This window comes from Urocitellus parryii, chromosome 6 (assembly GCF_045843805.1).
Source record: "Urocitellus parryii isolate mUroPar1 chromosome 6, mUroPar1.hap1, whole genome shotgun sequence".
Lineage (NCBI taxonomy): Eukaryota > Metazoa > Chordata > Mammalia > Rodentia > Sciuridae > Urocitellus > Urocitellus parryii.
In genome coordinates, this window is record NC_135536.1 from 89,329,989 (window position 1) to 89,356,417 (window position 26,429).

General features: G+C 47.8%; 1 protein-coding gene across 1 annotated transcript in view; it reads right to left on the bottom strand.

Moving 5' to 3' along the window:
- Pla2g4e (phospholipase A2 group IVE) overlaps window positions 1-26,429 on the bottom strand; it is a 67,967-nt gene that overhangs the window by 3,218 nt on the left and 38,320 nt on the right. Inside the window, exons 2-18 of the mRNA XM_077799472.1 lie at window positions 26,308-26,380; window positions 21,313-21,449; window positions 19,460-19,591; window positions 18,441-18,481; window positions 16,288-16,330; window positions 15,227-15,290; window positions 14,183-14,337; window positions 13,996-14,082; window positions 13,578-13,615; window positions 11,044-11,179; window positions 9,612-9,748; window positions 6,720-6,942; window positions 3,989-4,103; window positions 3,079-3,216; window positions 1,835-1,942; window positions 1,147-1,350; window positions 137-303 (exon numbers count right to left, since the gene is read on the bottom strand). Of these exons, the coding sequence (XP_077655598.1) occupies window positions 137-303; window positions 1,147-1,350; window positions 1,835-1,942; window positions 3,079-3,216; window positions 3,989-4,103; window positions 6,720-6,942; window positions 9,612-9,748; window positions 11,044-11,179; window positions 13,578-13,615; window positions 13,996-14,082; window positions 14,183-14,337; window positions 15,227-15,290; window positions 16,288-16,330; window positions 18,441-18,481; window positions 19,460-19,591; window positions 21,313-21,449; window positions 26,308-26,380 (1,998 nt within the window). The remainder of the gene's footprint in view (window positions 1-136; window positions 304-1,146; window positions 1,351-1,834; window positions 1,943-3,078; window positions 3,217-3,988; window positions 4,104-6,719; window positions 6,943-9,611; window positions 9,749-11,043; window positions 11,180-13,577; window positions 13,616-13,995; window positions 14,083-14,182; window positions 14,338-15,226; window positions 15,291-16,287; window positions 16,331-18,440; window positions 18,482-19,459; window positions 19,592-21,312; window positions 21,450-26,307; window positions 26,381-26,429) is intronic.

Consider the following 26,429-nt stretch of genomic DNA (forward strand, 5'->3'; position numbering starts at 1 on the left):
CTGTCTACCTCAAAGAGCTGTGTAAGGACCAGGTGTAAAGACACTGTCATTTATTTACAAAGTATGGAGGCCTCTGAGGTGTGGCACTGCTTCCCAGGCCCCAGGGCTCAGGTGGAGCCCAGCTGGCTGCACTTGCCTTCGTCTGGGACCCTGCACAGTAGTTGAGGTGGATGATGAGGTCGGCTTTCCTCTCTGGCCTGAGGAGAGGCGGGTAGCTGGAGTTGACAAAGAAAGCGGTGTCTAGCAGGCACAAGTGTTTTGCAAACTCTGTCAGCTGGTTTGGGAAGTGGTCCAGCACCGTGTCTGAAAGCCAAGCCTTCTGGTTACCAATATGATTAGTGCCCTGGTGTCAGCCAAGGGTGGGGCTTCTGGTGTGGACAGAGTACCCTGCCTGGAGCCTCCTTCCCCTCAGCCTGGGCCTCCAGCCTTCGCCCTTCTGACCGGGTTGCCATTGAGTCCCATGGCTCCTCTGTTTAGGCTAATAAAATGGGGGTTTAGCAAATCTTGGTTATGCATAGAAAACCCACTATGATCCAGTCACAGCGGGTCTTAAGGGTCGCAGGGGCTTAAGAACATCCTATAAGTTAAGGCTAACCTTGGGCCCAGGCCTGCTGTCTCTTCTGCCCTAGACTGTGAGAACAAGGACTAATAGGCCAGACTCAAGCAGCCATTGCACTCTGGTCAAATAAAATACCAAAGAAAGTAGAAAGTCAACCTTGGAACCTTCTTGGGGAAGGAGGTGCTGAGTCAAAGGCACCAGAGCACAGGTTAAGGTCTTCCTCACCCCTTGGGGTTTCTGAGTTGGGCCATTCTTGCCCAACTCCAAGGGACACCACTCACCCCAGAGCACAACTGCAGAAAGTAAGGGTCCATATTTTCCCAATATGGGGAATGGGTCCAGTTTCTGCTGCTGGGATTGTTGAGCAGATTCTGTACAGTTATATCGTCAATTAATTAAATACCACACCACCCCCTGCTGGCACACAAATACTCCATGCTGGGTGATACTGCCAAAGTTGGACCTGGATTCTATCTGATGATGGTGGCCAGAGGAGTCTTCTTATTCTTTCTCCATGGCAGCCTCTATATTCTCTTCTCCTTCCTCCCAACAAACCCAGCCCTGGAGAAGCACCCTGGCAGAAGTACCTTTCCACATGGAGAACTGACTGTTCTGGAGGTAGTCAGTGTGTAGCTGCAGCCCAAACATGAAGTTATGGAACTCAGACACGAAGGGCCGATGGGTAAGGATGTCTCGGAAAGTATTGGATAGCCAAGACCCAGGAATCGCTACTGTGGTCTCCAGGATGTCAGCATCACATTTGGGGATTTCAGGCAGGAGCGGCTCATCTTCTGCAGGGGAGAGGGATGGAAGGCAGGTCACAAGAGTTTGGGTCCCCGGATTGCCCAGGTGAAGCGCCACCTGGGCCTGGGGTGAGTCACTATAAGTGACCTTCCTTGCCCAGCTCTCAAGACTCTGGCCCCACAACCAGAAGGACCCAGCTGAGTGGCATGGAACAGGGACAGGTAGTGGAGAGGGGAGGGTGGGCCTTCAATAAGGAGGTACCAGAGAGGACAGAGTCCACAAGAACGACCTTTAACTGTGCACAGATCCCTACTCTCATCAGCTCTCCTGGGCACTGGAGGTGTCCTCCTGGGCCTTGGTAGAGGTTCCACCTATAATCATCCTGCCTGGAGGGTGACATTCCAACCCAGCTACCTTCTCTGGGCCATAGATACAATGTGGGAACATGTGGCAGGCACAGGGTCCTCCGTTCATGGTCCATATCCCACCCACACACACCTAATCATAAGGGGAAGCCAGTGGGTCACCCACCAATGTCATGCACCTTCTTCCTCGTCCACCTGTGGAAAAACTCCTCCGAGGTGTGGGACAGATTCCAGGCATCGAGCAGGTTCAGGGAGAAGATGCTGCTCCACAAACCTAGGGAAGCAGAGCAGCCGTGAACAGTTCTCTCCAGGAGCCCTCATAGACCTGATGGTTCTGCCTTGGCCTTGATTCCTCCTCAGGCCAGACTGCTCAGTGGGTGGGACAGACTTTGATTTCCTTCTGCTCTGGTGACTGATGGTGCCAGCCCTCAGCTCTTTTCCCTCCCCTCAGTGTAGGTAGCATCTGGGAAGGTGTACAGGGCACACCCCCAGCAGGGGCTAGACACTGATAAGTGCAGCTTCAAGTCCAGGTCCACCCCTTGGATCAGTTCACACAGCTAAAGCATTTAGGATATGATGAGCACTTGACATATGTAATGCTATTTCTTATTATTTAACAGATGTAATATTAATAAAACTTGTTTTAAATTTCTCATATGTATTGATCCATTGGGATCTTCTACAAGGTAGGTTTTTACTTTGATTTTTATTTTTTTATTTTTCAAGTACTAAAGATTGAACCCAGGGCCTTGCAAATGCTAGGCAAGCACTCTACCACTAAGCTATATCCTGACCCTTTTTATTTCATTTTGAAATTGGGTTTCAAAAAGCTGCGGAGACTGGCCTCTACCCTGAAAGCTTCCTGCCTCAGCCTCCCAAGTAGCTAAGATTCTAGGCATCAGCCACCATGCCTGGCTAGATAGGTTTTACTCTTAAACCAATTCACAGATAAGAAAACTGAGGTTCAGAGAGGTTAGATAATTTAGCCCACTTCACACAGTCAATAAATGAAGAACCAGAGGTCAGTTCTAAGGGTTTTAACTTCAGGTTTTTGAACCACATAACCAATAACATAGATATTTAGGGGAAGAAGAGGCAACTGTGGGCTGGGGGCTTTGGGATGGGCTTCACAAAAAGAGATGGGACTTGAGTTGGACCACTGTCAGTCTTTCTGGGCTTAAAGGACTGTGGGCAGATCAGGCAGTCTGAGAGGTTGGTGTGGGGGTTTCTGAACCCCTCCTGGGATAAGGCAATGTCAGCAAATGCCAGGAAGGCCACGTGCTCAAGGGCTAACCAAGGACTACCCAGGCCAGATCTGGGGCAAGATCCTTTCTGTCATTCCTCTGTTCAAAACCAGGGCCTGCCCAGCTAGGAGTGCATGCTCAGGGGAGTCCCCCAGCCAGGAGTCACCTAGCATGTAGCACATCCGCGACTCAGGGATCCTCTTCATCAGCCGCCCCATAAAGAACTCTGAGCCGAAGAGCTCTGTGGGGATGAAGGCCCCGTACTTCTGCAGGCCCACCTCGTAGGGGGAGAACTCGAACCATTCTGCACAGGAAGCGGCATGGGAAAGAGTCAGTTTCAGATCACGGAGCCACGCCCACTCAGCCCAGCCCTCCCACATGCCAACCAGCCTTGGCTTCTGGGCCCTTAGGTTCCTCCAACTAGGAGGCTGCAGTTCTCCTATGGAGCACACGGGGGCGCCCGCGACCGGCCTATGCAGACTAGTCAAAGCTTTGCAAACTGCTGGCCTGGTTCTTTTGCTCCCCCCATCCCCAACTCCGGCAATGGGGATTGAATCCAGGAGCATTCTACCACTCAGCCACATCCCTAGCCCTTTTTAAAATTTTGTTTTGAGACAGTCTCATTAAGTTGTCCAGACTGGACTTCACTTTATGATCCTCCTGCTTCAGCCTCCAGAGTAGCTGGGAATAAAGGCAGATACCACCACACCTGGCTCTCTATTGTTGCTCAAAGACAGATAAAAGAGGACCCAAAGTGACCCTACTGCAGAGTAGGTCTCCATGGCCCTTCCCTCTAGGAAGCTTAAGAAATGTCTAGGACTCCTTCCCTTCTCCTTACTTATATTTCCCTCTGTCCCATCAAATGCACCCAGTAAGCTAAGGGACTCTGCCCACCAGTCCCACTCAAGGGGCAGGGCAGAATGGGGGAACTAAGTTGATTTCTTCAACTGTGGGCACAATTTTTTGATGTGGATTGGCAAAGTATGTGTGAGGTTAGGGGGTGGACCTTGGGGGTTCTGGGTGCCTTTGCCAATCAAGAAGTTACCCTCTCCTAGATCACTAGCCACCAGTGTTACCTCTGAAATCCTGGTTGCTTACATCATCCTTGACATTGATGGTGAGGTAGATAGGCAGGGGATTCTGGCCCTGGCACAAAGCAGCACGCTGCTCTGACAGTTTGCATTCATTTCTCTATGGGGAAATGAAAGAGTTAAGGAGAAGCAGCAGACATGCAACCCCCACCCCACTTGCCCTTGGATTAGAAATCACTCAGCAGTCCTTTCCTGGATCCCAAGTCCATCAGGCTGCTGTGTAAGCTGCAACTGACACCAATTAAACCTGTTTGTTTTGTTTTGTGTATTTGTTTGTCCTGGGGACTGAATTCAGACATGCTTTACCGCTGAGCTATACCCTGATCTTTTTATTTTTTATTTTGAGTTAGGGTCTCTCTAAGTTGTGAGGCTGGTCTCAAACTTGTGATCCTCCTGCCTCAGCCTCCCAAATTGCTGGGATTACAGGCCTGCAACACATCACTGGCTCAAACTTGGCTCACATCTACCTGAGAACGTATCTCACCTCCTTGGGCTATCCACCAGCCCAGACTGCAGACAGGAGAGGAGCCAAATCTGCAGCTTAGGACCCTCAGAGCCCCAGGGGTCCTCCTGTAGTCTCAGGGCTCAGAGGATGATGAAGTAAGGGCGAGAGAGGCCACCACTGTCCCTTTTCATTCCTACTATCTTCTGCCTCCCTAGAACATGAAAACCTCCAGGGTCTTTGTTTAGTCAGCTTGGCATGTTGGGCTCCCTCATAAGATTTGGGATAAAAAAAAAAGTTTCTTTTCTTTGATTTTTGCCCCTAAACTGAAATCTTGGAAATCTGGGCAATACATGGTGGCCAAAGCGTGTTAAAGTCCGCAGAGTGTTTTGCTGTGTTAATCAGAGTGGCAAGTCCTGCAGATCAGCCCTGGTCATCGGCCACCTCCCAGAGTGAATCAATCAGTGCAGACGAGGCAGAGCTGAGGTCCTAGAGGCCCAGGTTCTGAACCCAAGCCAAGCAGCAGCCTGCTTCATGACCATCCCTAGGATAGCAAATGCATGGGAGGCCGAATGACTCTTGGGCCTCCTTTGAAGGAAAACAGAGTACCTGTCACAACTGGGTACATAGATCTGGGTGTCACAGAGCTGACTGTCCTGCAGACTCCTGGAAGATCCTAGTCCACTCTCATTGTCAAAAGGGCTGGAGGGAAAGGGGCTCTTGCCTTGGCCAGAGTAGAAGAACAGAGGCTCCCTAACAGCGATTCTAGCCTTGCTTTCTGGAGGACCACGCCTTTTCTCTACACTGATCCCTCAAAATGCTTAGATTTCTGGCTTTGAAAACTTTGGTGCTCTCCTCCTCATCTCACAGGTTATTAACTTAAAATATTGTGTTAAAATATTAACCAGTTAGTGATGTAATCCTCTGTAAGGAATAGTGCAGAGTAGGGTCACATGCAACCCCAACTTGCCAGAATCTGAAAGTCAATGCCCTTAGTTTCTGCCTGCTCTGTTCCATCAGGAGGTCAGGTTACATGAGGAGTTTTTTTCAAAGGAGCCAGGGTGGGATCCATCAAAAGCCATGAGTTGAAAGCCATGTCTGATTCCTTTCTGAATCCCTAGGGGCCAACCCAGTTCCTGGCATGCAAGAGGTAATGATTTAGTTGAAAGAATGAATGAAGGAATGAATAAATATTGAGGATGAATGTCAAGTCATCCTCAGTTGGTTAAATCAAGTCGTCCTCAGTTGATTTTCTAGCAGAGGGGACCTATTAGAAAATTATTTGCTGCTTCTCCTCCCTCTGGAAAATTCAGATTTATTAATAATTGAATTCTTAATTAAGGTGGAATTAAGAGCTGAGGTCCTGGACAGAGGTTAAGTGGGAAGCTCTGCCTTAGGTCCAATCAACAGACCAAAGGTGGTTCCTCCCTGTGGTCAGTGCAGCATGAAGCGTCCAAGTATGAGTGGAGCTCACCCTGAAGGCCAGGATCACAACATCCCCTGGGGATCTGCCTGCTCTACCATTTCTCACATGATTCTTGCAGCAGTTTCGTCCCAAGCTAGTTCTATTGTTGAGCATGTATTGCTCAGATCATTGTATCCCAGAGCAGAAAGCAACCTGATTAGGTCTTCCCTATGTGGTGGCCGTGAAAATGAGACCTGCAAACTTCCAACTGCTGACAGTGTTATTGGTGAAGGGCTCCAGTTGCCGCACTTGGAAATCCAAGGCAGAGTCTGTACTGACCGTGCTTCCTCTGACCAAATGCAGTAGGGATATTGAGGCAGGCCCATTCTCAGAAACACAGGATACCACACACAGCCAACTTTGACTAAAAGGTCTTCTACAGGATTTGTTGAACATTTCTAGACCACCTGGAAGTCTGGGATGTTTCCATTTGACCTTTCCCCCTCTCTCCTCCACTTAGAGTCAAACTTCCATCATGGTTGGCATCTCTCTAGTCCTGCCCAGCTCCCTCCCCATTTTCTGCCTCAGGTATCTTGGTGTGGCTTTAAAAGTTCATGTTGCTTCCATGTAGGGTGCACCTGACCTGTTCCCAACACAAGGGTCTCAATCATTCTCTAAAGGGGATGTGAGATGAGGATCCCACCACCTTCCAACATGCTTTTCAGCACTTCGTGTTTCTTATATTCTAGGAACAAACCTGCAGGTCTGACCTAACCAGAGCAGAGGTGGAAGTCCAGACCCCCTGATGAAGAAAGAGAACTGCACATTCGCCAGGGCAGGGTGGGGCGCAGTGGAAGCTGAATGCCTACCTCGTCCCCAAGACAGGCCTCAATCAGCAGGCCCCAGAAGTCTGTAAAAGTGACCCTGTAGCCTTCCTGGCTGCGCTGCCGGAGTTCCTCCTGGAATCTGCAGAGCTGGTCTGGGAACAGGGAAGGCATCTTGTCTTTGACTGCATGTCTCCGGGCTTCGAAGACAGCAGGCTCCAGGTTTTTGGAGGACCACTCAGGGTCACGGTACAAAGTAGCCATTGTCCTGGAGAGAGACAGGAATGGCTGAGAGAGCTGACCTGGCCCTGGTCTGATCAACCCTGGATGCAGGCAGGAGGGGAAATGGGCAGGCCACTGAGAATCCCAAACCTGCCTGGAGAGGAGCCTGGAGGAAAGGGGTGAGTCGGGGCCTGGTGGAGGGAGGGCTCGAGGGAGGGAGGGCAACAATCAATACTCATAATCACCGTTACTCCTATCTCCCCATGCCTACTGTGTGCTGGGTATAGCATATTGGTTGAGATGAGGATTTGGACCCAAACCTTTCTGGGTTCAAAACCAGGCCCTGCCATTCTGCTGTGTGATCTCAGACAAGCTACTTAACTACTTTCCACCTCAGTTCCCCTAGCTGTGAAATGGGGAGAATTGTGATAGTTGTTCCCAGCTCATAGAGTTCTTGGGAAGATGGTATGAGCTAACAGAGCATAAACTGGAACAGTGGCTGGCACAAAGCAAGCGCTGGGAATAACATTTGAACGCAGGTTTGGCTGATTCCAGATCCCAGGTTCTTTCTGCCCTGCTGCATTCATTTCCACAATGATGATTCTGGCTAAAGTAGTTCCCCTTCTTCTTAATCTATATGTGGGTCCTAGGGGGCAACAAAACTAAGGTAGTCTGGATCTGGCCCTGACTGCCCCTCTTGGCCTTGATCCAGTGTTTCTATGTCAGGACAGGAAAGGGTCCCTGCTTATTCTGCACCTGAGAACTTTCCTGCTTGAGGTGGACCTTGTCTGTAGCTGCATGGATATGTGAATGGTGTCCTCTTCCCTCACAGAACTTGTTTCGGGGGGGTAGAAGTTGGCCACGTTGGCCAGAATGATAAACATCACTCTGCTCTCTGTAAAGTTTGCTTTGTTGCTTTTATACTTTCAAAAAGCTTCTGAAAGCCATCGCCAATGGTCATTTTAAAAAGAATATTTCTCATGTTTCCCTACATTGGGACATCTTCCACCCTCCCACCCTCACCCTGGCTGGGCCTGAGGTTTTCCCCATTACCAGCCTGTCCCACAATAGTCCAGGGTCATACAGGTGTCCCTTAACCCTACTGGAAGCAAGTTATCTTTTTAGCTCACTAGTCAGGAGCAGCTGTTTAACATGGGGATTAAGAATGTGGGCCCTGGATGGGGTTCAAATTCTAGGTTCTATAATTTATTAGCCAAGTGACCTCAGGCAAATTGCTTTGTTTCTCATGCTGTAAAATAATGCTGGAAAAATTATGGTTGGTCCTCCTTATCCATAGGTTCCTCATCTGCAGACTTAACAAACTGTGGATCAAAAATATTTGGGGGAAAATGCCTCTGTACTGAACCTATATGGACTTTCCCCCCATTGTCATTATTCCCTAAATAAGATAACAACTATTTATACTGTATTAGGTACTTTATAAACAATCTAGAGATTGTTTTTAAAATACAGAGAGGATTGTGTAGTTTATATGCAAATATTATGCCATTTTCTATAAGGGACTTGAACATTAGTTCCTCCTGGAATCTGTAGAGGAATTCTAGAGAGATGGGTCCTGGAACCAATCCTTCTGGGATACTGAGGGACCACTGTGCTTGGCACATAAGCCAATATCGATAACTATTAGCTATGCTTCTTATTCCAACTGGGTTGAAGCCTTGAGCCCCTGATGAGAGGATCCAATGCCAGGAGAGTCCTTGATTTTTTCAGGGCCAGTTCACATCCACTTGCTCACATGAGAGTTACCTGGAGCTCCTCCAGGATAAAAGGCACAAAATGGGATCTCATGGGTTCCCAAGTTCCCCGGTCACCCACAAAATAAGATGCAGCCCTGGCGGAGAAGCCTTGGGTAGTCACAGTCCCCTGAATAGGGCCATCCTGAACCAGGGCCACACAATGACTTTGGTGGGCCCACTATAAAAAAATATTTAAAAAGCAAATGTTATGACTGTGTTGTTTAAAGACAAATATATTAATGTTACTTACTAAAACATTTTATTTAACCTAGAAGCTCATATTTTCCTTCTTATTAAAAAAAAAATAATAACAACATATTGTTGTGGGTTCCTGACAGTTCTGTGTGTCCCAGGCACAGTGTATCTAAGTTAGTCAGCCTGACCTGCCTCCTACTGGGGAGCCCAGTGCTCAGTCACCTTACTCTCCAGCAGAGATGGGGAGGTGGGAGTCTGTGGCAGAGCCCTGCCCTGTCCTCTAAACAGGGCAGAGGAATGAACTGGGGTGGGCTGAGAGGGCCTGGAGGGTAGGAAGCCATAGCAGCAGGGCCATCTCCACTCACCCTAGGAGACTTGGCATAGTCTCCCATCAGGAAAAGAGTGGTACCAGGGATTCACTCATCCTTGGTTCCTATGTTCCTGGGCTCCTGCCACAGCCCCCAGAAAACAGAACTGCCAGTAATGGCCAACACGTACAGTGGCTCTGTGTACTTAGTACTGGGAGAGCCTCTCACCACAGCCATGTGCTATTGTTATCCCCACTTTACAGATACAGAAATTGAGCCTCTGAGGAGTTAATCTGCATGCCCGAAGTCACACAACTGCAGGAGGCAGAGAGTCCCTGGTGTCTTGAGTCACTTTTACTTGGGTTGGGACTGGGTAGAACTTCACCAGAAATCCCAGGCCAGCCTGTTTGCTGCTTGCTCTGGGGTCCACTAGACAGTGGCTCCCAGCACCTTACCAGGTGGCCCCAGACAGGCCGGTGATGTAAGTGGCACAGTTCAGGAGGTTCAGCTTCTGCAGTCCCAGCAGGTGGCCATACATGGAGGTCATGGATCTGGCTCCACCCCCAGTGGCCATGATGGCTATCACCGGTACCTGGGGGCATAGAGGCAGACAGCTGGGGAGGGCTCCAGGGACAAAGCTGGTGGGAGAGGAGTTGGAATGACAGATGGCAGCTTGAAAGAATGGTGGAGGAGGGGTCTGGGGGCAGAAAGCCAAAGCAGGGCTGGGATAGCCGTGAGAGGCCTGAAAACTGCCTTTCCCAGGTGGGCCACACAGTAGGTCTAGAATTAGAACTTAGTTCCAAACCCAGTGATGCCAGTACAGGCTCTGAAACCTAAATCATAGAAAGCGGCGTCTGGAAGAGGCCTTAGCACTCTTAACCCAGCCTTCAGTTAACAGATGATAAAACTGGGGTCCAGGGTGGTGAGTATGATTCCTTAATGGTGACAAATTGAGATCTTTTGAAGGTGGATATGATCTTAGGGCAGCAGGCCCTGGCTTGGTACATGGCACATGTTCAGTCTATACAGTGTTTATAAGAGCAAGAGGAATACATTTCTAATGTCAGAAGCAGCAGGGTGGCCACTTGTGGTTTGACCTAGCTTTGAGATGCCTTTGGTGTGTTTTCCCTAAGAGTGGGATGAAGAAGGGGCTCTGAACCCAATCTCTGTTTTCATTTGGGAGGGGACTGAAAAACCCTTCAGTCACCTGAAGCCCAATCACAAGCCCTCCCTGGGTCTCCATGTGGTCTCCATGTACATCATGGTCAGACTCAGAAGTCAGGCATTTTGGAGTACTAACCAGCTGCCCAGGATAGTGTGAGCCTCAGTCCACACAGGGGAGGTGACAGAGGACTCTGACAAAAAGGCACTACTGTCCGCCTCCATGGTAGGAAGCGACTGGCCCTGGGAGTAACGGTGCTTGTTTCCAGCTTGCTACAGCTATTATTTCTGGGAGGTGTCTACATGTGCACATTTGAGAGGAGAGAGAACTGAAGGACAAGCACCCACGGCCTTTTGGATGGGGGATATGGCATACATAAGGTGGTGGAGCTTTAAATGTTTCCTGGCTGGGGCAAGGAAGTCATTTTGTGGTTGAGTTAGTAAGGCACACTTCTGCCACTTCAGGATCCAGTGCGTGGGAGGAGCAGAGCCGCTGGAGCCCCTTCCTTCTCTCTCTAGTCTGCCCTCCCCTCCCCAAGTGAACATACAACTGACGTACATCCAGCATGCACTCTCTAGGCACCAGACCTCAGCCATGAGGACAATGGTGAAGGGAAAGCAGTGTCTTAGCCATCCTGGAGCAGGGAAGAGCTGGGATGGCTGGTAGGATATGAGGTTGGAAGGACTGGCTTAGCCTGGAGTGCTAAGCAGCCTCTGCTTACCCACCTCGTCCTCCAGCAGGTCCTCCTCTAGCTGCAGCACCTGCTTCAGTGCCTCGGCCACAACCACCTTCCGCTTTTGCAGAAACTCCAACTCTTCCTGGCACAGGCTGAAGCCCAGCCGCACATCCAGTGTGTCAGAGCTGAGGGAGAGAGGATCCTGGCTGAGTGGGCCTGTAGCCTTATCTTCAAGGGACTTTAGGGTCAGTGGACACAGGCTTGAAGCCCAGCCTGTCATCTACCACTTTTGTGACCTTGCCCCCACAACCTATATGGGGGCTTAACTCCCAGCACTGCCTTTAGCATTTAATGAGCTAACAAATGTAACACCTTAGCTGGCATGCTTTGAGCGGATACTTGGCAAAAGATAAATGTTGGTACTTGTATTAGGAACTCTGAACACTCTAACTCATCAGCAGGGTCTGGAAAGTTCAGAAAGGCTTCTTTCAGGTGCCTTCTACAGTCCAAGACCATACATGGGTGACAGGGGGCCCTGAGATCCTTTTGGCAAATACCCCTGGACAAGGCTCTCTAGCGTGGAGTCTGAGCTCCATAAACAAGCTCCCTCTTCCTACAGAGCTCACATTCTTCACTAAGCCTTTCCTGCTCACTGACGTGTAATTTTCCTGTGCCTTTGTGTAGCTGACAAAAACTCTTCACATCCCTGACCTCAGCAGGTCTTTCCCGCAGGTCCTCCAGGCAGGTGGGGCAGGAGCTGCCATGACATGCTCAACGCTTGCCCTCTGTGTCAGTGATATCCCTGCCCAGAACAAGTCCAGGCCCTTGTTCTGGCATCCAAGACCCAACCTGACCTGTCCAAGCTCAACTTAAGCTACCTGCTGGAAAGGGCCCATCAGGCTCTCAGAGGCTCAAACAGTCTAACTTCTAGGCCTTCACCCTCACCAGAAGCATCCTCCCTTTGCCCACCTTCACCCCCTGAGGACTAATGTCCCATGGACTCAAGGTGAATGGACTTTGGCAGTTTACAATCCAAAACAAATAAGGTTCTTTCTCTAACAAAGCCACATTTCCTTGAAGCCAGGGCTTGAGAACCCTCTGATCACATCTCCTAGCATAGCCTGCAGACACAGCTTCAAGAAAATAACTCTTTCACTGGGCTCACAAGGAATACTGAGAATCTAATGATGATAATAGCAACAATAACATTGGTTGATATTTTCTAGCATCCCACTCAGCAGATAGATTACAGAATACTTCACATGTCCTATTTCATGGGATACACAAAGTGATCAGATTTACAGGTGAAGAAAACTTAGGGAGGTCAAATAACTTGTGCAAGAACAAATAGATAATCAAACTATAGATAAAAATTATGGTCAGTTGCTTTTTTAATTTTTAATTTTTATTTTCTTGCAGTGCTAGGGTTTAAAATCAGGGCTTTGCATACACTAGGTAAGTGCTCTACTGCTGAGCTATACCCCTAGCCCCCTTTTATTTTTATTTTTGAGACAGGATCTTGCTAAGTTGCCCAGCCTGGCCTTGAATTTGTGACGCTTTTGTTTCAGCCTCCTGAGTAGCTGGGATTATAGGCATGTACTACTGTGACCAGCTGGTCACTTGATTTTCGACAAGGTTGACAAGGCAATTCAGTGGGGGAAAGATAATATTTTCAACAAATGGTTCTTGGACAACTGGATACCTGCATACAAAAGAATGGAATTGGACTCTCTCACTCTATATTCAAAAATTAACTAAAAATAGAGCATAGACCTAGATATGAGAACTAAAACTATGAAAGTCTTAAAAGTCCTAAAAGAAAACAGAAGTAAATCCTTGTGACCTTGATTAGGTAACAATTCTTATATATGACATCAAAGACACAAGAAACAAAAGAGAAAATAAATGACTTCATCAAAATTCACAACATTGGGCTGGGGTTGTGGCTCAGAGGTGCTTGCCTAGCATGCATGAGGCACTGGGTTCGATCCTCAGTACCACATAAAAAATAATAAATAAAATAAAGGTTTTTAAAAAATCTATGCTTAAAAAAATTAACAACATTGTTTTTCAAAGACATCATCAAGATTGTGAAAAGAGTTAGGTATGATGGTGTATGCCTGTAATCCCAGCTACTCAGGAGGCTGAGACAGGAGGATTACAAGTTCAAGGTTATCCTTGGCAACTCAGTGAGACTCTTTCTCAAAATAAAAATTAAAAGGTATCGGGGGTGGGTGGTGGCTAGGGATGTAGCTCATATACTATATAGGGATATAGTAGTAGAGTGCTTACCTAGCATATACAAAGCCCTGGGTTCAATCTTCATTACCACAAAAGAAAAAAAGAATATGAAAAGATAACCCCAGAATATACAAAGAACTTTAACAACTTAACAATAACAAGACAAATAGTCCCCCTAAAAAGTAGATAAAAGATTAGAATAGATGGGTCCCCAAAGAAGAGACAATAAACCCATAAAAGATGTTCAATATCATTAGCTTTCAGGGAAATGCAAATGAAATAGCATCCTATACCTACTATTATGAATAGGTTAGAGGGAAGAACAGAAAGAGGGTACTCTACCAAGGTGTGGACTTCATGTGTAATTCATAGTTCTCACCCTGAGGAGCAAAAGATGAAAAGCTTGTCAGGGATGATGATGCGGAGCCCAGTGATCCCAGCCAAAGAGGTGGAGCCTCACATTGCCCATCCCTTGATTTGACTCAGCCCGCATGCATGTGACATGAATGCACATACACACAGGTACACACAGGTGCATGCTCTGTCCCCACTCCCCTCTTTTGGACATGATCCTCCCCACCAACTTCACACGTTCTCTGGCTCCCACTGTAGCTTATCAACACTCCATAAGACCCCTCTGTCCTGCCTGAGACCCCACACGCCACCTTCCCCCACTGTGCCCTAGGTTCTCTCCATTTCCCTGCCACAGGAGCTCCAGGCTGAGCCATCCAGGGGCTCCTTCCCAGACCTAAGCCCTCACCAAAGGCAGGGTCACCGCCTGGCCGTCAGAAAAGCAATCAAGGGGCTGGCAGACAGGACCATTCTTGTGTGTGCAGCAGCAGCAAAGCTGGAAGCATGGACAGGCTCTGTGAGGCAGGCAGGGGCTCCTCTGGCAGCCCCTACCTTCCCCAGGCTCCTCCCTCACCCCCATTGGGGCTGCCTTATACCCCACAATTCCAGTGACTCTTGGGCACCTCCACGTGCAGCTGGGGCTGGAAATACTTGGGGTAGTGAAAACAGGCAGGGTTTGGGCAGGTGGGCTCCTGGCAGGACGAAATGCGCTGGGTGTTCTCGAAGGATTCCGTCACCTTCACCAGGAGGCCTTTCACCAGGAGAGAGGACAGAGGTGAGACCCTTATGTGGGAAGCTTCCTATCACCCTCCTCTTGACCCATCCAAAAGCCTATAGAGATGCCCAGGAAACTGGTTATAATGCCTGTGGGGCATTATCTGGAATGCTCCATTCTGTTGGTGGGGCAGGAGCTGGAATTGCATTTTAACAAGGCTCATGAGTGATGATGTCTAATGTGGCCTCCAGAAAACCCTTCGAAGTGTGGAGAATCCTCAGGACTAGTTCACTTTGTTTCTGCTTTGCCAGAAGATCTCCTAGTGTTACCGGCCCACTGCTGAGAATGCAGGCCCTTATCACACTGTCAGTTTGGGTGTGGAGGCTCACTACCACTACCCACCCCATGCATCTCTCTCTCTCTCTCTCTCTCTCTCTCTCTCTCTCTCTCTCTCTCTCTCTCTCTCCCCATCTGTGGGCTGCTGTCTTCTGAGACAGGATGGAAGACTTGCAAGGGCAGGTTGGGGGTGGGATGGAGAACTATACTGATGGATCCCTCAGATCCCTTGCAGCTATAAGATGCTGTGAACTGTGAATTGACTAAAGGAGGCGGTACAGCTAGAAAAGTCCTGAGAGTTGTCAATGGCTGGTCACTGTGCCAGACCTAGACACAGAGGGCAGCACTGTGACTCAGGCCCAGGATATTTGGCAGGTCTGGGACTCCCAGGATGATGGGGGCACCCTTTAAAAGCAGGCAGCGGAAGGTAGAGGTTCATGGCTTTGAGGGTGAGGTTGCAATGATTTCAAGGAGTGTTGGCCAAACTGGCTCAAACTCAGGAGAACCCTAGACCAGTCCAGTTGTCATTGACCAGGCTTAAAAGCTGCCCTTCTCCTCTCCCCAGCACACAGGGCACTGAAGCACTCACTTTTCTTACTCTTCCTCCTCCTCCTAGATTCTGCATGAACCTCCAGGCAGGAGACTTGTCGAGACTGAAACAAAGCAAAGAAAGTCACTGGGACTCTCAGAATAAGCCACCTCCTGGCTCTCTCAGGTAGAAAGAAGGAGATAAAGACCAAGAGGATAAAAGTTGTATTGGTTGACCTCAGGCTGACACTGGGAATGCTGGGTGTACTGACCACATTTTTTTTTTTTTGGAGGTCCTGAGCCATATCCCCATCAATCTTCATTTTTTATTTTGAAGTAGAATCTTGCTTAGTTGCTGAGGCTGGCCTGGAACTTGCCATCCTCCTGTCTCAGACTCCTGAGTTGCTACAATCACAGGCATGTGCCACTGCAACTAGATGGCTACCCACATTTTTGAACCCAGTCATGTCAAGCCTTCTCACTGAGGATATTTGAAATGAAGTTGTCCTATAAACTCAAGGATGCTTGGTCACAGTTTACTAGGGCCATGTTCTGAGGGGCAGGTCAGTGTCTCATCGGAGGCAACATTTAGCTCTGGGCTTTGAAAGTGAGAACTTCAAATGAATCAGCTTTTATAAGAGGTAGAGACAGGTTGAATTCTTTTTGTCAAAAATTCCCAAAGACTCTCCTGTTTGAGGGAGAAGTCTCCTTGAACCCTGGGGGTATTGGATACATTTAATTAAAATATTTGTACAAGCAGCCAAATTATGAAAAAAAAATTGATATTGAGAATATACTTGCAGAGGTTTGGGGATGGTGGGGGAAAGGACAGGAATGAATCTGGGAGGAGGCTGCCTTTACTGGGCTCTTTTTGGGGGAGATCCCAATTAGGGTTATCTCTTTGTGATGAAGGGGAAGGGTCAGTACCCTAGTTACTCCTCTCTGTATGCAAGAGCCCAAACAAATCTCATTCCTCCCTGTACCCCATTTGGCTGGCTCATTTAGTCTGATCCCTCCAGGGCTCAGGATGGGACAAAAACCAAAGCTGGCCTCAGTCCTCTATCCCAAGAGCAGGAGTCAGATATGGCCTCTAGAGCTATAGGAACTCTGAAGGACAATTACCACCAGCACGCCATTGGTGATGAGGGTCTCAGGTGGAGAAAGGCTGAAAAACAAAATGAGAACACCTGGTCATTTCCTTCCTGACTGATTTCTCATGAAGCTGACAAGAATATAAGTAGGATCAATAGCAGAGCCTCCTTGTTCTCATTCAAAATATTGATTTAAGAAACCTTAGATCTATGGGATGTCAGGGAGGAAACTGGCAGATATTTTACATAGACTGTCCAGGAAAAAATAACAGATTTATAGGTTAGAAAGAACTGTTCTTTATGTCTAACCAGATGTGACTGCGTGGAGCTATAGGATTTATAGTTTGCAAGATATGGTTGCAGCTACCAACTAGAGCAGATGGAAACAATTTTGGTAACGAAAATTATTCTCCATTTTGTGCTTTAATGTAGGCATTTAACAGACAGGGGCTGACCCAGCCAGCCAGAAGCTTAGTGAATATTAAATGTCCTTGTTTTATGAAATTGATAATATAAGCCTCCAAGGCCGCAATTAGCCTATTGGAGTCCACAACCTTCCTTGGCAAAACTAAGCCCCAAATTTTTGGAAGCCATATATGAAGCCAACAAATTGTTTGAGCCATTAAGGCGGAGAAGCTGCTTTTCTGGGAACTCCTGGGTGAAATCCCTGGTTTGAGAAAGCCCAGATCATGCATGCTGTCCAGAGGGTGTAACCTGCCAAGCACAAACAACCTGTTTATCCCCACTCTTATCCTGTTCCCCCTGAAGGAACTCTCTATTCATCCCTTTTGGTCTGTACCACTATAAATAAAGCAAGCATGATTTTTTTCTTTGTTAGAGTCAGACCTATCTAGTCTGCTCAATCCATTACACCTCTGCTTTGGGGGGGGGGAAATATATATATATATATATATTCTTGCCTTTTGTCTTTATCTTTTTAAAAAAATTTTTTAGTTGTAGATGGACACAATACCTTTATTTTGCTAATTTGTTTATGTGGTGCTGGGGACTGAACCTAGTGCCTCATGCATGCTGGGCAAGCACTCTACCACTGAGCCACAACCCCAGCCCCTGTCTTTATTTTTTAATATATTAGTTTTCTAGCTTTTATTTTGCAGCCAGCCCACACTTCCAACAGTTACCGACTCACTCTCCACACAAGATGTGGGAAGAACCAGATGACTGTGTCATCAGACCAACTCATATCACCAGTCATGACATATTTCATTTTGAAAGTCACCTTTCAGTTCAGCCAAAGATTCCTACCCCAAAAAGTCCTGTCACATCAAGAACTGGAGGAGAAAGATTAGATTTTCTTCAGTGTGAAATAAAGCTAATTTTAATTTGGCAGTCATCTGTTGATGGGAAATAAAGTCCCTCAGTTCCAAGGTCCCCTAGGCAGAGGATTCTTTGAGAGGGGTACTTGACAAGCCCTCTTGTCCCATCTCATCTCTCTCATCCTCTTTTTGTCCTCAGGCTGATCACAAGAATAAAGGATCGGGCCACCCAGGGTCAGGAGAGGGCAGGAGTGGGTTATACCATCACAAGGAACACTGTTCTCCTGGGTTGGGGCTTTGTCCTCTCTGGGCTATGGCCCCTGCTCTCTACCTTCCTCTTTTCCTTTGTCCTCTTCTCCTTCCTAAACTCCAGCCCTGTATGTCCTCAGCAAGGACATACCTCCAGGGTCCTGGGTCATTTCCCTAATTGAAAACGACTAGACACAATCCTACATGTCAGACCTGAGCCTCCTGTCTGACTTGGTTCCAAGGTTGGCTCCAAGGGGGACAGCCTTAACTTTAGGCCAGGGTTTGGGGGTGTTTGTTCTAATAGTCTGGGTCAAGGAGGAGACCCCTTGGTCCTGACCCCTTTCTCAGGACCTCGTATATGGTCCCTGAAGTCCTGGAAGAATCCAGGAATTCGTCCTAGAAGCCTCCCTCAGGAATGTGGGGGATTGAGGCAGAGACTCTTTCAAGCAATGCAGACATCAGTGACACTGGAGAAGGGGTGGGGCCCAGGCACCTGCACCAAGGGACCTGAAGCTCACTGAGGAGTCCCAGGTGAGGGCCAGGAGTGAGACTGGAAGGGGGAAGGAGGCAAAAAGGCAGATCCAGTTCTGAAAAACACTTGAAGGTCAGGACCTTGGTTGATTCTGTGGGTTGGGATGGGGGACAGGGGCCTACTCACCTCTCTGCCAGCAGGAACTCCACCTCCAGCTCTTCCATGCCCTGGTGGGAGAGGGAGGAAGGCAGCTGTGAACTGTGTCTGCACATCTCTGCTGGCCAGGACCCTCTGCTGGCCCCTGCAGACCTGCTCTGTTCTCCCCACACACTGCCCTGCCACCATGGAGGGAGGGCAGCTGCTCCCAGCTCTTGTTAACCCTTCTAACTTTCTCTGATACCAAGTCTTTGAATGACAACCCATGAGAGGCTCAGGGTATGGAGTGGACCCCCATGCCCCAGAACATCTCCTTTTCATCTCTACCCCCAGCTCCCACTGCTCTCCAGCCTTCACAGGGAGGCTTGGGGCTGGGGTGAGGGAACTCTGAAATAGCACCTCTGGAAAGCCCAACTCTGACAGGGAGGCCCTTCCCTCACCTATTCCTTCATGCTTCTTGTGTAACTTGAGGCAAGCCATGACCTCATTGGACCTCAGTTTCCCCCACTGGAATGCACACAGGCTGAGGAAACGGATGCATGCTCCCTGATGCGTACCCAGGGACTGACACAGAGCTTGGCCCTCAGTAGGCACTGAGGCATTTGCTGAGTAACTGAATCTAGAACAACCTGGTCCTCTCCAGCTCTGACCTTCTCTGATTTGCAGATTTGTCCTCCTTTACTCTCCCTCACCTGTACTCTTTTCCCTTTGGCATCCCAGAAAGAGGTTTCTAATGCAAGAAAAAGGTAGAGGGAAACAAACACTTATATCTTCATTTTGTAACATAAACACTGACTGCTGGATGACTTGATTATGTTTTTTTGTTGAAGTCTTACAACAACCCTGCACAATAATTTTATACATGAGGAAATAGAAACACAGAGGAGTTAACTGATTTTCACACAACCACATGACTAGTAAGTGATAGTGCTGAGATTTGAACCAAAGTGCCCTCTTCTCCTGACTTGGCTGTGGAGCCAATGCAATGGCATCATGGGAATAAATAGCTTCCCCAGGCAGGAGCTGAGGTCCTGGGCCCATGTACCCACCTCCGGGTTGAGTGGGAACTTCACATGGGTTTTCTTGCGGAAGCAGAGCTTGGCAAGGTCATAGAGAATTGTCAAGAGATGATCATCTGGTGTCACTGTATCTTCATCACAGACGCTCAGCTCTAGCACATTCTAGAAAAAAGAGGGTGCAAGTCTGGTCACCCTGGTTGCATTGACCCACTCCCAGGACAAGAAGCCTGACCTCATTCCTAGCATGGAAGTAGGTATGAGGGAAGGAGGACACACACAGGTCCCTTTTCAGGTGTGAGAGACATTGGAAGAAAATGAATTAAGGAAGGAAAATAACTATTAACTGCTTTCCAACTCTGAAGCCTTGCTACTTTTCTGCTCTGACTCCTTGATAATTTTGCCCTTGTACAAGCTTAGCAGAAATCTGGGAAGGGTGGAGGGCTTTCAGCTCTCTTGGGGAGGATGGAAGGAACAGAGCAAGCAAGATCTCTGCCAAGATAGAGAATGTTCCCAAGCATTGAGCCCTGGGAGCAAAGATAGCCCCTTCTGTGCTAGAAAAGTCATACTAGGGAAGTAACATTTTAACACTTAGGGGAGTGGTGGAACAAGGATTATAGGGGGTTCTGATGATTGGCAGAGTTGGAATGAGATTCATGAACTCCATTCTTTGGCACATCAGCCCATGGATGGTCCCAAAGCAGCAGGTTAAGAGTCAAGCAGCTACCCTGTCAAGCAACTGAACTTAATGGTCTCAGGTGACCTAACTAGTCTCTGAGTGACTAGGACCTTGTTCCAAGCATCCTGTGAGATATGGACTGAGGTTATGTTCCTATCTGGTAGACATAAGTTGATTCTGGGGATTCTCAACTAGATGAGATATGCTGACCTTGCAATTATTAGAAAAATAAGCATGTTCAGAACCAACCTCAGCCCCATACTCCTTAAATCAAAGGAAGCCCAACTTCTGATTTTAAGATGCAAACTAATCCCATGTGGAAATCCTCTTCCCTCACCATAATAATATATATGTTAGAAAAATATTTAACTATAAAGAACTTCCTGAAGGGCTGGGGTTGTAGCTCAGTGATAGAGTACTTGCCTCGCATGTGTGAGGCACTGAGTTCGATCCTCAGCACCACATAGAAATAAATAAAGATATTGTGTCCACCTACAACTAAAAAAAAATTAAAAAAAAGATCTTCCTGAAAACCAAAAGAACTCCTTGTGAACTAGAAATGGAGAAGCATCTTTGAAAAATGCAAGTAATAATTTGGAGCTACCTCAAGACTGGGGCTGATGCCTCTATGATGAGGTCAAATTTGTCTTTAGAACTCTCTGTTAAGGCTGTCACAACTTGGAGAGCTCAAGGGAGGATTCTACAGGAGATGTGATCTTGACTTATAGTCACCACGTATCTGAAGGCCACCACTATAAAAAAAAAAACCTCAATAAATAAAGGAATACCCACCAAAGGAAATAGAAATAGTAAAGCAATCAGAAAAGGATTTAAGAGAGAGAAAAATGCTTTGACTGGATTAACCTTGACCTATTTAATAGAATGGCTCTTTCCTTCTGTGAATTCTCCTGCTTCAAGCACGTTCTGGAAGGTCCTGGAAAGGCAATCTGTTTCGGAGCGAGAGACGCTTAGTATCAGCAATATTTAGATAGAAAGACAAGAGAGACCAGAAAAAGGTAGAAGGATAAATAGACTAAGAGAGAGGGAAATGTGAGATAGGCAGAAGGAAGTAGTTAATAGGTGAGTAGAGAAGGACAAGAATAGGTAGAAATAAAAATGCTTAAGAAGGACATGTAAGAAAAGAGGAGGACAGATAGGACAAAAATGCAGGCAGGGCAGAAGGAACAGTCAGTCCTCCATGTCTCACCTTCACTTGGGTCTGGATCTGGAAGTTGAAGGTTTCATTCCACTCTGGGTTTGGGCAGTTGGATATGGTCCTCGTCCTCAGCTTTTCCTGAGAGGCGGTAGGCAGCCAGAGGCTTACAAAGCAGTCTGTCTGGCTCACTGTCCAACAAAAACCAGGGTGGGAGAGAAGGGAGAGAAACCAACCCCAGTTCAGAGAGGTGAGAGTGTGGAGTCGAGTCTCTTTTGGAGCAAGATCTCCTCTCAGCTTCAGGTTCTCTCCTGACTCAGGGTCTAACTCTCTAGAGACAGTTGTCCTAGAACCCAAAGAAGGTCATAGACTGCAGGATATAGGTCTTACAGAGGAGGCCAGGTCCCATTGACCATTCACATGGACACAGATGGCCTGAGGCAGAAGCACCTAGTCTCTGAGCAAATGTTTGTTGGTTTGAGACAAGTTATGGCTGCACAATTTTCTCTCTGTCAGGGAAAGATCTGGAAGATCAATTCCCCAAAGTGTGGTTTCCTTTTTGCCTTAGCACAAGGAAAACCAAAGTAGAGTTGAGCTTTTCTCTGACCTGGGGAGAAAAAGTAGGATGAGAAGTTGGCCAATAGGGGCCCTGGTGGGCTTGGTCAGAATGAGCTATTCAGCAGGATTTTGGAGCCAGTACCACCATCTCCATATGGCTTAATACCTCAACTGCACCTAGTCAGGCTCTTCATACTTAACCTAGTCTCCCACCATAAGGTTTATGACCCAAGAAGCCTTCTTATTTGTGGACAATTAATTTTTTTTTTCTTCTCAGTCTCTATTTTTTTAAAATTCTCTAGATAGCCCTGGAGAAGAGAAAAAGGCTTTGACTTGCTCCAATAGGCCTTCAAAATGGAAGAAGGCCTTCTATATCTTCTGGTTGGAGTAGTCGAAGGGATAGATCAAAGAATAGCAGCCAACCTGCTTCCCTTGCTCCATTTTGTCTGGGAGAAGGCAGGAAGAGTGTTGTGATTGCTTTTGTCATTCATCTGACAAGTAAGTCTCAGCGAACACACCAGATACATAGAAAATGGTGAAAGCCAATCAGTTTCCAGTGTCAGAAGCCTCTGGATGGTAAAGTTGGTTAATATGGGAGTCCTATGTGGTAGAACTAATCCAAACTAGTTCATGATATTGTTATTAATTGCTAATGAGAGCAGGATCGGTGCTGTCTCTCGGGGCTGATTTGGTCCCCCATTATCACTATATTTGAAAGCTTTATCAGTGTCAGTAGCCACATTTTGTATCACAAGCATTCCTGGCTTCTGATTTACTCCTGATGTCTGGTTCATCTTGAGAGCTCACTGGTCAGTGGATAGGAATTCACAGCCATCCTTCAATTGAATAAAGGTGAGATGACACTCTCCTCTAGATGTCATCATAATCATTTAATTCAGGCAGAAAGAATGACCAAACCCCCAACAGAATCAGAAGAAAATGGCGATCTCATCATTCCAGTCACCCCATGGCCAACCTGTTCCTCTCATCATCAACTCAGGTACCAAGTGTGCTCCTCAACTCTCATGCTAATCCATTTAACTCTTCACATCTATCGAGCTCTACCCTTCCCCTCATCTGCACTGCCACTGTCTTGGTGCAGGCCACCATTGTTTCTGGGGCCACTTTCCAACTGGGCTCCCTATTTCCAGACATATCCTATGCTAATATTTTCTCCCAAGAGAAGTCAGAAGAAGCTTTTTAAATATGACCAAGCCATTCCCCAGTTAAGTTTTTTTAATGGCTCCTATTTGTCCTCAGGAAGAAGCTCCACTTCCTGGTTCATTTCCCCAGCCTCAGCCTCTTATTTCCACCCTAACACCCCAGACCTGTCTGTGCACACACGCACTTTCATACTCTAGGCTTCAGCCAAACTCAATCACTTTTAAGAATCTAAATGTATGGTTCTGTCTCATCCTCCAGCCTTTGCAAATGACCTTGCTTCTTCCTGGAACACCTTTCTCTTCTACTTTCACCCAGCCTTCTCCTTGCTAGCTGCTTCAGGTTTCAGAAGGAACCTCCTCTGGAAACCTTCCCTGAGCACCCAAGTCTGTTCCTCTCTTGGCAGAGCACCGAGACACGGTGCTGTGACAGCAGATCCACTCATTTGTCTCCATCCCATTGTGAGTACCATGAGGGCTGGGAGGTTGTGTGTCTCCACCCTCTGGAATAAGGCTAGAATAAATGAATGAATGAAACAGCTCAACTTCCTGTTGTATCAGTATCCGAAAAATTCTGTGCTGAGTCACTGCAGATCCAGGTAAGCAGATTAGCATGCCTAATTGCTCTGCCCATAGGGAGACTCACCAAGAACCTGCTTGGCCCTCTCGGGCTCCTCTGGCTTTTCCTAGACATTGGCCCTTCCTCTTGGGCCTGGAAATTCTCTTCAGGTCTGCTTCCCGTATGGTGGGAGCCAGCAGGCAGTGACTGATCAGTGCTGTACCTACAAAGGTCTGCTGAGCATTCATGACTTGAGGGTTGAGGGCCTTCCTCCCTCTACAGTTGCTTCCTTCTTCTTCTTTTTTTTTTTAATCTTATTATTTTTTTTTTTTGGTGGGGTTCTTTTTTTTTTTTTTTTTTTTTGTCTTTTTTGGAACTGGGGGTCGAACCCAGGGCTTTGCGAATGCAAGGCAGACACTTTGCCACTGAGCTACATCCCAGCCCAGTTGCTTCCTTCTTATGCCTACAGTTGAGTCCATGCCTAAAATTATCCCCTTAAATCCATTAAATAAAATCTCAGTATTTTGGCCTAACGCTTAAATCTCTAGTTAAGACAAAAATATTCCTTGAAGAGAATAGATTGATTAGATATCCACCCTTTAAACATTAATTTGTTTTTTGGTTCTTTTGCAGAAAGTTTTTTCTCCTGCCAAATATACCAATGGTTAGAAATAAAGAGAGTACATTGTGAGAATAAGGTAATCCTGGAGAGGGTGATGGAGGGGAAGATCAGCTGGGCGCGGGTGACAATTGGGCAGGCACCATTAGCTGACTCTAAGGACAGTGGCAATTGTGTTGGCCAAGAGGAATGGTAAAGCAGTGGTGATGCAATCTGAGAATTTCAGGGACTTCAGGAGACTTCCCAGGCAAAGGCAGATTCCAATTCTTGCTTCAGGTGGGGTGATAGAGGGCTTGGTCATATGAATGACTTGACTCCTTTCCTGGCTTGTGGGTGGCAGAGATGACTCAGTTATCTTCACAGACGTTCAGAACACTGTCTCCCCAGGACCTTTGGAGACATCTACCCAATGGCCCTTGGAGTGCTGATTTGGGTTTTAATTTGCTTTCCCAAGAGGAATAAAAACTCCTGATGGCGGGGAAGTTTCTAGGCCTGGCTGTCTCCCAGTCCCAGTGCTCTTCCAGTTCTTGGTGAGGGGATCATCTCTGAAGCTGTGTGTATTCCCAGCCATTACCCTTTCTGGAATCTTGGGAAACATGGCAAACATGGTTAGAGGCCTAGATCAGAGAGCTGTTCATTTTCCATGAAAGCTAGAAGGGAACAATTTCAAGCGAGAGTGACTTAGGACTTGAAAGTCACTGGGATAGTCTCCAACCTAACCAGAGCAAAGTAGTGACATGGTTCAGTCATAACAACCATAGAATACAGACCTGACAGGCCTAGGCTGGGTACTCAGATGCCACATATGCCCTCCAGTTCCTTAGGATAATATAAACAACAAAGGGGATCCCAAAGAAGACCCCCAAAGGAAGCCTGTGTGCCAGAGGAGTGTGTGAAAAAGGGGAAGAGGAGGCTGGCAGAGCCAAATCACAGCCTGCCCCACTGGGATAAGACAGAAGATAGGGCCCTGGGAATGGGAAGGTCTAGCACACAGGTGCAGGCATTCAGAATGAGACTGTGCAGCCAGGGTGACTGGAGGGGCTGGGACAGACTCACCTCAGGAGAAGCCACAGGAAGGCAAGTCACTGCTGTGGGTATGTGGGAAATGGGGCTATCCCTGAGGGAGGGTGACCTCTGCCCAAGAAGGAGTAAAGTAAGTGAACGATCCACTTTCATGGCATGGGCAACAAAGGAAAAGACATGACCATTGCCCTGGGCCAGGGGACACTTTCTGACTCCTCAGATTACCCACTGCTGGGCTGGGAAAGCCCCAAGAAGCCCTAGGAGAGGTCCCTGGCCTTCTGGAGGCCACTTGGCAGACTCAGGCCTACGCTTGAGCCTAGCTGGAACTGCTCCTGCTGACACTGCACCCTCCAGAGGCTTAGTCTGAATCCTCTTTGCTATCTCTGGGGCTGCAGGTGTCTCCCTCCTCCCTCCTCCACCCACATCCCTGCATTTCAGGTTCTCAACCTCTCCCACCTGTACTCCAGCATCATCTGCATATGATCTCTCAGGGAGTCATGCAATCTCTTCTGCAAAACTCAGGCACCTCATCACTTCTTCTGCCTGGCTTCTGGGCCTCCAGCCTCCCTCTCGTTTCCTCCCCAGCTCTCCAGTCCTAGGATCAAATGCCATTTCTACCTTAAGCTATCATTAATTCTCACTGGCAAAATGGTGTCCCAGGACTACTACTCAGGTTGTTGGGAGGATCAAATGGTGTATGGGCATCCTGGCAGATGCTCAGGAAACAGGACCCTCCCTCAGGGCAGCCTCTCCACCTGCCAGGCTCCTACGTCTCTGGATGCTTACATCTGGGCCCTTTCATGACGCTTCCAGTTCTCAGAGCTTTCTCTCCTAGGGTGGGCGGGGCAAGCTTCCTCTCTGGATGAGACAAGGTTAGAGAAACATGGGAAGGGGCTGGTCTCCTGGAAAGCCCCCCAAAAAATGGGTGCGGGAAGTATCCTGCCCCCTCAGATGCCTTTGTATCTTCCTGAGACAGAGGACTCCCTGGGAGCTCATGGCCTGGGATGCAGTAAGAACCAGGATGACGGGGAAGTGAAGCTGCCAGGAAACACTACCATCCCTGGTAAGTTAGATCATATCCAGAACAGTCCCACAAGCAGAGAAGTAGTGGGGGAGAGAAGGATACTCACCCAAATCAGCCCGCCGGACATTTTTCATCCGGATGACCCTCACTGTCAACATGTGGCATGGAGACAGCCCATCCTACAGATTGAGAGGACAGTGGCCTCATTATTCAAGCATCACCCCATAT